We start from the raw sequence: 13,059 nt of genomic DNA, 5'->3' as shown, positions 1-13,059 counted from the left end.
AACAAAAAATCATACACAAGCTGGTGATACTTTATTATACAGAGAAGTTGGCAAAGGATAGTTCCATTTCTGTCAAAGAATCTCCACCAAAAATTTCTAGTGATTCATGGGGTGATCCAGTTAACATAATAAAACAATAGCTGATATTTACTGAGTCCTTGCAATATTCCAGAGCTACTAAATGAGATGCAAATCCCACCATAAAAACTGGAATTTTCATTAGGACCCAGACTTAGAAAAGGCCGAGCTTCAAAGATTCAGACTTGCATAGACTGAGGACTCCCATTTCCAGAAGTTCAAAAACCTCCTTTCTTATCTAAATGAGAGAAAAGGAAAAAAAAAAGAAAAAGAAAAGGTTAAGATCAAGAAAAGATGGTCTTGGTGAATAAATTCAACCAACTGGACTTCCTAATATTTGTGTAGCTGTTATAGCCAGCATCAGGGGGGGTAAAAATCTTAACCTGTGTTTTATTCAGAATTGAAATATTTACTTAAGTAAAGGAAGAGGTACTTAATAAAACATCCATTTCATTAAAGGGCCCTTTTGTAACCATTCAAAATAAAATCTCATAAAAAAATCTTATATAGGGGCGCCTGAGTGACTCAGTGGGTTGGGCCTCTGCCTTCAGCTCAGATCATGATCTCAGGGTCCTGGGATGGAGCCCCACATCGGGCTCTCTGTTCAGCAGGGAGCCTGCTTCCTCCTCCCTCTGCCTATCTGCCTACTTGTGATCTCTCTGTCAAATAAATAAATAAAATCTTAAAAAAAAAATCTTATACAAAGGTTTTCAGAATACCCAAAGTATGGTGAGATCGCACACATATTTCAAAATAGAATAGCAGATAATGATGACATCAACATAATACAAATAACTGGGTGACAAGGTTTTTTCTTTGGCACAATTCCTCCTTATCATTAAATTTAGAAAACTTTCAGTGGATTACTCAGGTTTCACATTATAACTGAAATAATCAGATATAGACTTAAGTTCCTAACATCAAATTTGCGAACTGGTTTTAAAAAACCAGTCACAGGGTACCTGCCTGGCTCAGTGGGTTAAAGCCTCTGCCTTCAGCTCAGGTTATGATCTCAGGGTCCTAGGATCGAGCCCCGAATCGGGCTCTCTGCTCAGCAGGGAGCCTGCTTCTCCCCACCTCTCTGTCTGCCTCTCTGTCTACTTGTGATCTCTGCCTGTCAAATAAATAAATAAAATCTTCAAAAAATAAAAAATCAACATTAAAATAAAAAACCAGTCAGTTCAGAGCATAGGTGTGTGTGTGTGCGTGTGCGCACACATATTTGTGTATGTGTGTAGGAAACTGAAAAAATTGTCTTTTAACCTGTACAGATTTCTGAAGTAACTCACTGATCAATCATGATCAGGTTCGTCATTCTGGGGATATAGTTTTAAGTGATAAGTTAATTTATTCAGCATGTTTGGAGGATTAGTTCCAAATCTCTTTGATAGTCGCTGCCATGATTAATTAGGTTGATGACTGGCAGCCATTTTTATTATTGGATAAATCTTTTTCTCTCTCCAACAGATGCCTTTTTTTTTCTTAAAGACTTTATTTATTTGATAGACAGAGATCACAAGTAGGCAAGAGGCAGGCAGAGAGAGAAGAGGCGGGAAGCAGGCTCCCTGCCAAGCAGAGAGCCCAATGAGGCACTCAATCCCAGGACCCTGGGATCATGACCTGAGCAGAAGGCAAAGGCTTAACCCACTGAGCCACCCAGGCGCCTCTGTAACAGATACTTCTAAACATTGGGCTAGATTGAAAAATTGTCCCATGATACACAGTAGGTGGCAAGTCAATTTTTCACATTTTGATGATAATGGATTACTTTTATTTATTTATTTTTAAGATTTTATTTATTTGACAGAGAGAGAGAGAGATCACAAGTAGGGAGAGAAGCAGGTAGAGAGAGAGGGGGAAACAGGCTCCTCACTGAGCAGAGAGCCTGATGTGGGCCTTGATCCCAGGACCCTGAGATCATGACCTGAGCTGAAGGCAGAGGCTTTAACCCACTGCACCCAGATGCCCCTGGATTACTTTTATAATATAGAATGAGCTAATGCTGTGGCCACAAAGGCACTTAATCAGTTTTAATACACCGAGACATCAAAGTAATTTCCCCACTAAAACAAAAACAAAATAGCACTCTCTATTAAGTGAGTTTTGGGGCATGGGAGATGCAGGCCACAAGGCAAGTTTGTGCCTCTACTCCCTCACACATTTTTAAGGATGAAAGACAAAGATGACTATGTCTCTCTAAAGCAAAACACACAAAAATGTGCCAAGTCCTCCAGATCTTCCTGTTTCTCAAAGGTACAATATAGATGTGGTCCCCAGTGGGGCAGAGGCCCCTGGTCATATAAAGAAGAAACAAAGCTGATTCCTATAAAACAAAGGGAAAGGATACAGTTAGGTTTAAGCGGGTGAGATAGACTCTGTAATTGCAGTTACTTCAGAGTTAAAAGATAGAATTCATTTCAATGGCCAGAATGTGCTTGCTCCCCATGTCAAAGATTTTATTACTATGTCTGAACTCAAGTTCAAGTTGAAGAAAAAAAGATTAAAAACAATTGCTGGTTACACAGTACCTCGGGAATGTCCATCATTCTCCTCAACTTCTGATCTCTCCAGTTCCAGTCAAAAACGAGAAACTTTAAGGGGTTCAAATTAAGGCCACCTGAAAGAAACATAGAGAGAGTTGCTACAGCAAACACCTCATGACATAAGCTTATTCAAATGACTTTTTAGTCTCCTGGTTGCTTTTTGCCTCATTTGCTGTCCTCTCCCCCAGCAACTAATCTCTGCACACTGAAGGAGGTGGCCCTGGCTGATAGAAAACAAATACAGCACTCAGATTGCTTTCCTTACAATCTTATCACTGTTTCTGAGGGAAGCAGAGAAGCTGCTAAGCTTGTCAATTGCTCAAGTGCAGGCCAAGAAACAATCCCAAACCTCCATTTCAGGAAGCCCCAGAGGGTGAAGTCTCATTCCTGACAGGAATTTGGTAAGATGGATCCTGCAGCCTGGGTAGTGGCCTTTCAGAGGAGTTGAGTCCAATGCAGTGTGAATGACTGTGAGGAGGCGAATGGACAGAAGGATGAGGGTGGGGTTCAGGGGTTAATTTTAGACAGAAAAGGAAGTAAATATGAATAGGCTTTATTCAAAGTCTGTGATCATTTGAGAAGACTAGTAAACCACTTAAGGACTCCATTTCTACTATCTTCCTCTGTATCTAGAGATAATTACCGAATGAGGGCTGGAGGAGACCTCAGAGTCTGTCCCTCAGAGGTCTCAGAGTTTGGCACAGTTTTTCCCACTCCCCATGTTCTTTCCATTGCCCCAAGCTGTTTCATGTTACATGTGGAAACATAACTGAAGCCTTCCTTTACTCTGCAGCGCTTCCCCCTCAACTCTTCTCTGTGATTATTTCAATATTTCCCCTTCTGCTCCAAAGACTTTTCTTCTTATAATTCCTCTTACTTATTTAAATATTTTATTTATTTACTTATTTGAGAGAGCGAGAACACACAGGGACCTGAGTGGTGGGGAGGGGCACAGGCAGAGAGAGACTCTCAGGCAGTCTCTGCACTGAGTGTTCCCTGACCTGCTTCAGTCCTACCACCCTGAGATCATGACCTGAGCTGAAATTAAAAATTGGATGCTTAACTGACTGAGTCATCCAGGTGCCCCCATAATGCCTCTTATTTAAAATTCTCTCTGTGAGGTACTCAGTGGAGACTGAGTCTGGGATCAAGCCCCATATCAGGCTCCCTGCTCAGTGGGGAATCGGCTTCTTCCTCTGCCCTCCACCCCACTCTCTTGATTTCTCTTACTCTCTCTCTCTCTCAAATAAACAAATAAAATCTTAAAAAAAATACAATTCTCTCTGCAAAATTAAAAATGATAACTTGAGGGGCACCTGGGTGGCTCAGTGGGTTAAAGCCTCTGCCTTTGGCTCAGGTCATGATCCCAGGTCCTGGGATTGAGCCCCACATCGGGCTCTCTGCTCAGCAGGGAGCCTGCTTCTCTTGTGATCCCTGTCTGTCATATAAATAAATAAAATCTTAAAAAAAAAAAGATAACTTGAGAAGGACAATGGATTGGTAGTCTTCCCTTAAAAATAACTTACTATTGGTGGGAGAACACACAGATACAGCCTTTCAGGAAGGCACTTGAGCATTATATAATTGGAGCTTTAAAATGCTTACTATTTGGGGCGCCTGGGTGGTTCAGTGGGTTAAAGCCTCTGCCTTCGGCTCCGGTCATAATCTCAGGGTCCTGGGATCGAGCCCTACATCAGGCTCTCTGCTCAGTGGGGAGCCTGCTTCCTCCTCTCTCTCTCTGCCTGCCTCTCTGCCTACTTGTGATCTCTGTCAAATAAATAAATAAAATTTTTAAAATAAAATAAAATAAAATAAAATGCTTACTAGTTGCTAAAATATTTTTCTTTCTATGACAAATCTCAGTAAATACATAAGAAACATAAGGGCGCCTGGGTGGCTCAGTGGGTTAAAGCCTCTGCCTTCAGTTCAGGTCATGATCCCGGGGTCCTGGGATCCAGTCCCATATCAGGCTCTCTGCTCAGCGGGGAGCCTCCTTCCCCTGCTCTCTCTGCTTGCCTCACTGCCTACTTGTGATCTCTGTCTGTCAAATAAATAAATAAAATCTTAAAAAAAAGATACATAAATATAGTTAGTGGAGCACTAGGCTAGCTCAATCGGTAGAGTATATAACTCTTAATCTTAGGGTTGTAAGTTCGAGCCCTACACTAGGTGTAGAGATTACTCTTAAAAAAAAAAACCAAAACTTATATAGTAATTGCAAAGATTATCATTGCAGTATTATTTATAATAGCAAAAAATTATAAATAATCCAGGTATCCTACCATTACACACACACACACACACACACACACACACACACACACTTGGGATAAATATCCAAAATATATAAAAAACTCCTGCAAATCAGTGGCCAAAAAAACCAAACAATCTGATTTAAAAATAGACAGAGGAAATGAATATAGTTATTTTTGCAATGAAGACATCCAAATGGCCAACAGGTACATGAAAAGATGCTCAGCATCACTAATCATCAGGGAAATGTAATTTAAAACCACAATGAAATATTACATCACACCTGCTAGGATAACTATTACCAAAAAAAACCCCACAAGAAATAATATGTGCTGAAGAGGATGTGAAGAAAAGGGACCTGTTGTGTACTGTTGGTAAGAATGTAAATTGGTGTAGCCACTATGGAAAACAGTATGGAAGAACTCTCAAGAAATGGAAAATAGAATTACCATATGATCCAGAAATTCCACTTCTGGGATTATACCCAAAGGAAGTAAACTCACTATCTCAAAAAGATATATATACCCCTGTCACTGCAGCATTATTTATAACAGCCAAGACATGGAAGCAGCCCTCAGTGTCCATCAACAAAAGAATGAAAAAAGAAAAGGTTACACACACACACAATATTGTTCAGTCATAAAAGAGAAGGAAATCTTGTCATTTGTGATAATAGGGATGAATCTTGGGGGCATTATGCTAAATGAAATCAGTCAAACAGTCATGCAAATATTGCATGATTTCACTTAAATGTAGAATCTAAAAAACCTAACTCATAGATACAGAGAACACATTGGTGGTTGTCAAAGGTGGGGGGGTGGTGGTTTGGGGAAAATGGGAGAAGGTGGTCAAAAGGTAAAAACTTCTAGTAGTAAGGTAAATAAGTTCTGGGGATGTAATGTGCAGCACAGTGAGTGTAGTTAATACTTTACCTACATATGAAAGGTGCTAAGAGAATAGATCTTAAGAATTCTTGTCACAAGAAAAAAAATTATAACTATTTGAGGTGATTGATGTTAACTAAATTTATAGTGGTAATCATTTCACTATATATGTATAAAGTCATATTGTACATACTGGAGTAATACAAGTTTATATGTTAATTATGTCTCACTAAAACTATAAAAAACAGTAGAATATTATGTAGAATATTATGCAGCCATTAAAAACAAAAAAAATTAAAACTATTTCATGGCAAAGAAAGTCCTCATAAGATATTTTAAGTGGAGGGGTGCCTGGGTGACTCAGTTTGTTAAGTGTCTGCCTTCGGCTCAGGTCATGATCCCAGGGTTCTAGGACTGAACCCCACATCCGGCTCCCTGCTCAGCCGGGAGCCTGCTTCTCCCTTTTCTTCTGCCACTCCCCCTGCCTATGCTCTCTTGTTCTCTCTCTGTCAAGTAAATAAAATCTTAAAAAAAGAAAAAGAGTTGAAAAATGTAAGTGGAAAAGACAAGTTATAAAATTATTACATATTGTTTGATTTCCACTTATAAAAATATATAAATACATAGAAAAAAAGACTAAAGGAAATATATTCAATATTAACTCAAAGTGATTTATTTTCTTTTCTATACCTTTTTGCATTGTTGAAAAGCTCTTATTGTTAGAAAATCTCCTTCATTATTAAATTAAAACAATATACTTCTGTCTATAACTGTACAGACCCCAATGTCATGGGATATCTTTGGAAGTCTGGAATCTTTCCTTAATATATCAAATATATATAAACATCTTAAGTCATAAACAGCTACATAGAATGAGTTATGTGACATTTGCTCAGCTTTGTTAGATTCCCAGTTTCTAGAGGGCTAGAATTGTTCTCCCCCCGCCTTTTCTTAAGATTTTTTTTTATTTATTTGAGGGAGAAAGACAGAGACAGAAGTATGAGTGGGGGAGGGAGGGGCAGAGGGAGAGGGAGAAGCAGACTCCTTGCTGAGCAGAAAGAATCAACAGCTCCTTAAATGATTTTTCCACTTCTTAAATAAAATAAGCTTTCACAGTGAGACCTCACAACTCTATGGAAATCAAATTTCAACAATAGGTAGAGCTTTGTTTTCTCTCTTTCCCTTTCTCTCTTTTTAAATATGGAGAAGAATGACTCTTTTGCATGGGGCCTTGGTGACACACAAGAAACCACCTCGATTCTAGAGAGAGGTGACGTGAATCTCTGGCTAAGAGCTGTGGGAGAAGCAGGGTTTACCCCTGGGCTCTCCTGCTGGCCAGCCAAACTCTCCCAACTCTATGTCTCACAAATATGCTATGCGCACTTCTCATCTGTTCCTTCACTTCAATGTCCTCCCATGTCCATAAGGCAAAAACTCAAACTTTTCAGCTTAGTGTTTAAGACCCTCCTTCCACACTGACTCTTTCCAACCGAATCACCAGCTAAGAAAGTCCTTGAAGTTTCCAACCAAGAAAGTTGGTTTCTTTAATAAAAATAAAAACTAACATTTGATTTCTTAGGGTGTGAAACTCATTGTGTCAAACTCTTTATTGGCATTTTATTATCATACTAATCCTTTGAGGAAGATATTACCACCACCTCTGTCATTTGAATACAGAAATAGATTTAGAGAGGTTAAGTAACTTGCCAAGGTCACAGGGCTGGACTTGGGATTTGACTCTGGACTGAATTCATAATAGGGACTTGTAACCTCAACCCTGTATCTCAGTCAGGTGTATCTGCCTGCCCTCTTCTGACTCAGCAGTTCTCCCATTCCTGATTGCTTTTTCTCACATCTCTGTACTTCAAAGATCCTATTTTAATCCTTCTTACACTTTAAAGATCAGTTAAAGATCCTTTCCTCTCTAAAGCCTTCCACACAGATTCAGCCTCCATAACAATGTATTTTAACTCCTATAGGACTTGGAAGTGCTCATTTGGCCCTTGGCATTTACTGCCTCATGTCCTCAGTCTCCATCTATGCACATTTATTTCTTCAAGGATCAGAAGCTCCTTGAGGGGGAGAAGCTCTGGAACTAGAAAGCCTAGACTGAGAAACTGTGGGAAAGCCACTTCACCCTTCAGAGCTTCAGGGTTTTCTAAGAAATAAAAATGCTAGCCTCCACGGGTGCCATGAATATTTAATGAGACACCTAAGAGTATTTAGCGTAGACCAGTGCAAGTATGAACTAAAAAAAAATGTTTCCATTCCTTGTCTGGAGCTGCTAAGTTTGTTACGTCTTTGTAATTGCACAGCCTTTTTAATATAGTGGGTTCATTTAACCCTGGATGGCTTTCATCTGGAAAGAAACATAAGTATTTTAAGCTTTTGTTTGCTTCTTGGCAAATGCCCATCTTTATATTGGGTCATTACATTGATGAACCCATTTCTGTTATCTATCTATCTATCTATCTATCTATGAATAGCTCCAGTCATAAAACAAAGTTCTATTACTATATTAAGTAAATAATTTGGAAATGAGTATTGAAAAGAAATCTTCAATCAGTCTGGCAGGTAAAACAGGTAATAAGATCATCAGCACATTAACAAGTTTTAGGCTATTCACTTTAAGAAAGCTAACAAATTATAAAAACCTACTGGTGGACGCCGTCTGGAATACTTTCTGGGCAAAGTACTAAAAGAGAAATGCATTTGGGAGAAATATTCTAGAATACTTATATTTCATCCATAGAAACTGCATTTTTGTTTCAACATGTTTTATATGAAGACTTCAACTGAAATGGCAGTCTTGGGAACCAAGATTCAATTAATTAAGAGGGATATACTAACTCATCCAGCTCTACAAATTCTAGAGGTTGCAGATTGGTGGAATGAATTGTGGATCCACTAACCTGCTTAAAGCAAGTGGAGTTTGAATATATTTAGGTGGGCACATGTACCACAGTTCACCACAAGCCTTACTATTAATCCCTATTGCACTATACCTGCTGGCTAGATTTACTGACAAAAGACTGTTTCCAACTCCCAGATGAACACAGAAATCTGGTTTCACTGCATCACAAATGTGGTTTCCTAAACTCACATGGGTTAAAAGGGAAAGTCCCAGTTCTGAGTAAGCATATCAGTGCCTCTTTTCATACCTTGTTTAACGAGTTCTTTAATTCTCCCCGGTGTTCCTACGCCCAGGTGTACCACACGCTTCTCCAGCAACTTTACCTGCTCTTGGACCTATTTATTTCAAGATGAAGGAGATGAAAGGCAAGAAGAGTCATTAGAAAGGGCAATCATAGGCATTTCATCCAAAAGCTAAAGAAGTAAAAAAGCAAATAGGACTACTCTTGTTTAGTCCCAACTTCCAGTGCAAAGAAAGTTAATTAACATCAAGATAGAAAAGCATCACTCTCTAAAACTGGCAAATCTTCAGAGAACCCAGGGGTCAAACCTCAGCTTCTGTGCAGGAATCTTGGAGCACAGAGGAGTAGCGACTTTTGTTGGGGGAGGTGGGCATGCAAAGGCAGGGGATGTAAAGAATACAACATTTGTTAAGTATGTTATATAAGAAGGCACCAAAGAAAACGCCTGCTAAGGAGTTAAGAAAAAGCTAGGAGCAGCCCTTAAGGATAACTTACAATACCTATCAGGAACCATAGGCCCTTACTTACCTTAATGTGTTTTGCAAATAATTTCATAACTTTGCTGTCTCCTCTAAATGCTGTCATTGACCTAATTAAAAAAAAAAAAAGATTAATGCCTAAGAAAACTTACTCATTGCCGGCTTAAGTATTATGTCTTGCCTTAAAGAGAATATATGTGTTTAAGTATGTAACTATGAGCATATGCATATGTAAATATACACCGATACAAAACACTGAGATTTTCAGGTTGGCCCATGGATGGAAGGAAAGTGAGGGATCCTTTTATTCAGGCATATATCTGGGTTGGCTTCTACTTTTCATACACAAGGTTAACTTTACTTAGGTTTCCTTGATAACTGAAACTTATGGATCTGCCCTTCATTTGTAATATAGAATTTCCATATTTCAGGTACCTGGCAGAGAACTCATTTTTAAATTCTGCAGTATAGTTCTCATACAAAATTTGGTTGCAAGAAGTATCTTGGAGCAGTGATGTCAGCCTATGCTCTGTGGAGCCCAAAGGCATCTACAAAAGTTTGTATGTGACTGCCACGGGTGGGTTGCTGGGAATGAGCTGACAGGGAGGAGAAGGCTTATGTCTTGCAATCAGAGGAATCCCCCACTTTTATCTACTTAGCAGAGTGAGCTTTTCTGCAAAATTTTATATGTGTTAATGCTCCTGGCATCAACAGGTATAAAAGAACAATCAATCCTTTAGTTGCTGTTTGGGAATAGAACATGAGAATATGCTTGGAAATATTATTGTTTTTTATATATATTATTATGTTTTGAGAAATGTAGGAATATATGAATTTGTAAGACTGTAGGAATATATGAATTTGCAAGATAGTAAAGAATAGGTATTCTTATAAAAGTTAGAATTATTCACCATTAGTTTTTATGAATAGGGCTTGTTGTGCGAGCTCAGAAATCTCTTTTTGCAAATCACCTAACCTTGAAGTAGATCATAATATTACCAAAGACACAGAACACAGAATTGGTAAATGAAGTGTGACAACACAGGGCTTTTATGCCCTTCAGAATGGTATTTATGTACAGTAAAAGCCCAAATCAATGTGACAGTTTGTTTTTAAGAGGCCATCTCCAGGCCAACCCCTTTGCCATTAATGTTTGAATCTGAAATGAACTCTGTGGTTGTAGTTTTTAAAACACTGAAAAGTCAATGTGAACTACTATGATTTCAGAACCAGAAAGTATAGCTGCCCAGAAACAGATGGAGTCTTGAAGATCAATTGTGTTTGGAGCAGAAATAGTTGCAAGAAACACTTTTATTTTACTGAGAGTCAGTGTGATACAATTTAATGTGTGTGCCTCGTGGGGAAAGGAGAGTTTGAAGAACTTAACCACTTTTATAAATTTGTAAGATTAGTTCATTTAGAAAAATACATGCAAGTAACTATTCAAAGTCTACATTTGCACCTTAATTTATTTTCTCCAGGACCTGAACTTTCCTTTGTTTTGTCTCCTGTCAAAGCCGGTACAAAGCCTGGCCCTGGAATAGGGCTAGCTAGTTCCAGTAAATCCCAATTTACTCTGATGGCCCTTCTCTGAAAAATCAATGTTAACACTGATCCCTTGGAAGCCTTTTTGTTTTTTCTACAAAAACTACAGTAAATGAAAAGGTATGTGAAAGCACCTAGTAAAGCACTGACAAATTATCTTTAAAACATAATTTTTATATTTAAAATCGGTCCATTTGGAATTTACTTTGGTATGAGAAGTGAGATAGGGATCCAACTTTACTTTTCCAGATGGCTACCCAGTTGTTCCAACACCATTTATTAAATAATCCATCTTTCCCGTCTGCTTTGTCACTTTTGCCATATGCTCCGTTTTCACATGCATATAGGCCTATTTCTGAACTTCCAATTCTGTTCCACTGGTCTGATCTGTCATGCGTATGCCAGTTCCATACTGTTTGAATTAGGGAGACTTGGTAACATATCTATTGGTAATCTGGTAGATACTATAGGTATAGTATCCACTTAGAACTATAGCTTATCTTTAACTTTTGAACTTAGCTTATTGAGTTAGAAAACCAGTTCTACTGAAGTTTCACTGGGAATCTGTGAAATTTATAGATTTTTCTAGGTAAAACAGGCATCTTTGCAACAGTGACTTTTTTTTTAAATTTAAAGATTTTATTTATTTATTTGACACACACAGAGAGAGAACGAGCAAGTATAAGCAGGGACAGCGGCAGAGGGAGAGAGAGAAGTAGAAGCTGAGCAGGGAGCCCAAGGCAGGACTCAATCCTAGGACTCTGGGATCATTACCTGAGCCAAAGGCAGATGCTTAACCAACTGAGCCACCCAGGCATCCCTACACTGATTCTTCCTATTTAGCAATATTGTATGCCCTTTTGTTTAAGATCTTTTGAGTTGTGGGGCACCTGGGCGGCTCAGAGGGTTAAGCTTCCGACTCTTGATTTCAGCTCAGGTCACCATCTCAGGGTGGTGAAATGGAGCCCCACATCAGGCTCTGTGCTGGGCATAGAGTCTGCTTAAGATTCTCTCTCTTCTTCTCCCTCTGCCTCTCCCTGCCCCCACCACCTCTTAAAAAAAGATCTGAGTTGCTTATGTAATATTTTCTTTATATGGATTTTGGTAGGTTTATTACTTGGTAGTCTATTTTTTCTTGTTATTATTTTAAATTAGATCTTTTCTTCCGTTATTTTTTCCGACTCATCATTGCTTATATTATTTCTTGGCTTTTATTCTTGGCCTCTAGAGTGGCAGAACATGTGTTCTCCACACAAAAGCCAAAGTGATCCTTTAGATTGATTATTCAGATCACGTGACTCTTCTGCTCAAAAATCTTCCAATAGCATTATATCTCAGGACCTTTTATATTTTCTGTCCACTCTGTCTGGAATGTTCTTCTTCTAGATATCTACATGGCATTCTCCTTCACTTTGTTTATATCTCTGCTCAAATGTCATTCTCCTTAGAAAAGCTTACTGTGACAACCCTTTTAAAAGTAGCCCTCCAACCCCATCCTTCCTTTTGCCATGCTTTATTTTTTCTTATGTAATTTAATATTACCTGACATCATATTGTGTATTTATTTGTTTATTGTCTGTCTCCCTCACCAGAAGGTAAGTTCCATGAAAGAAGGGATTCTGTCTATTTTGCTCATTGTTACATTTCCAACATATAGAACATATCAACTTGACACATCTCAGTTACTCAGAAAACATTCATGAAAGGAATAGGTGAGGTATCTAACCTAATGAGCTCCAAGGCCCGGACAGCAGAGCTGCAGATGATCAACATCAGGACTGATTTCTTCTCATTATGGTTTTTCCGAAGTTTTACCCACTTAGGGCAGACTGGGGGAAAAAAAAGTAAGAAAAATATTACTCTAAATATTGTAAAATAGGGCCCCTATTTATTTTAGCCCCCTGAGTATCCTCCAATTACCCTTTGTTAGTGTTTAATTAGTTATTGTCCAGATTCTATTCTCTGGTTATTCAAGATATTAGATTAAAATGAAAGATCATTAACTTATATCATAGAACACATAATATGCCAAGTAGCTAAATGTGACTAGTTTTAGGACCAAGTAAAAAAAAGTTTGGAATAATACATTTTTGATAATTTTATGTTTGATGCTTGATGGCAA

General features: G+C 38.5%; 1 protein-coding gene across 2 annotated transcripts in view; it reads right to left on the bottom strand.

Annotated features, from left to right (window-relative positions):
• Nucleotides 1–9: 9 nt before the first annotated feature.
• The window catches only part of CMSS1 (cms1 ribosomal small subunit homolog), a 383,251-nt gene continuing 370,201 nt past the window's right edge, over nucleotides 10–13,059 (bottom strand). For both annotated transcript variants that reach the window (XM_045088259.1, XM_004771920.3), the window contains 5 exons: nucleotides 12,664–12,766; nucleotides 9,442–9,502; nucleotides 8,920–9,007; nucleotides 2,607–2,695; nucleotides 10–316 (listed from right to left, as the gene is read on the bottom strand). In XM_045088259.1, the coding sequence (XP_044944194.1) occupies nucleotides 233–316; nucleotides 2,607–2,695; nucleotides 8,920–9,007; nucleotides 9,442–9,502; nucleotides 12,664–12,766 (425 nt within the window). In that variant the 3' untranslated portion in view covers nucleotides 10–232. The remainder of the gene's footprint in view (nucleotides 317–2,606; nucleotides 2,696–8,919; nucleotides 9,008–9,441; nucleotides 9,503–12,663; nucleotides 12,767–13,059) is intronic.

The sequence above is a fragment of the Mustela putorius genome, unplaced genomic scaffold (assembly GCF_011764305.1).
Source record: "Mustela putorius furo isolate JIRA1106 unplaced genomic scaffold, ASM1176430v1.1 tig00003834_pilon_pilon_pilon, whole genome shotgun sequence".
In the NCBI taxonomy this organism is placed as follows: Eukaryota; Metazoa; Chordata; class Mammalia; order Carnivora; family Mustelidae; genus Mustela; species Mustela putorius.
The sequence above is the reverse complement of the archived record's forward strand: the minus strand, read 5'-3'. Positions and strand labels throughout refer to the sequence as shown.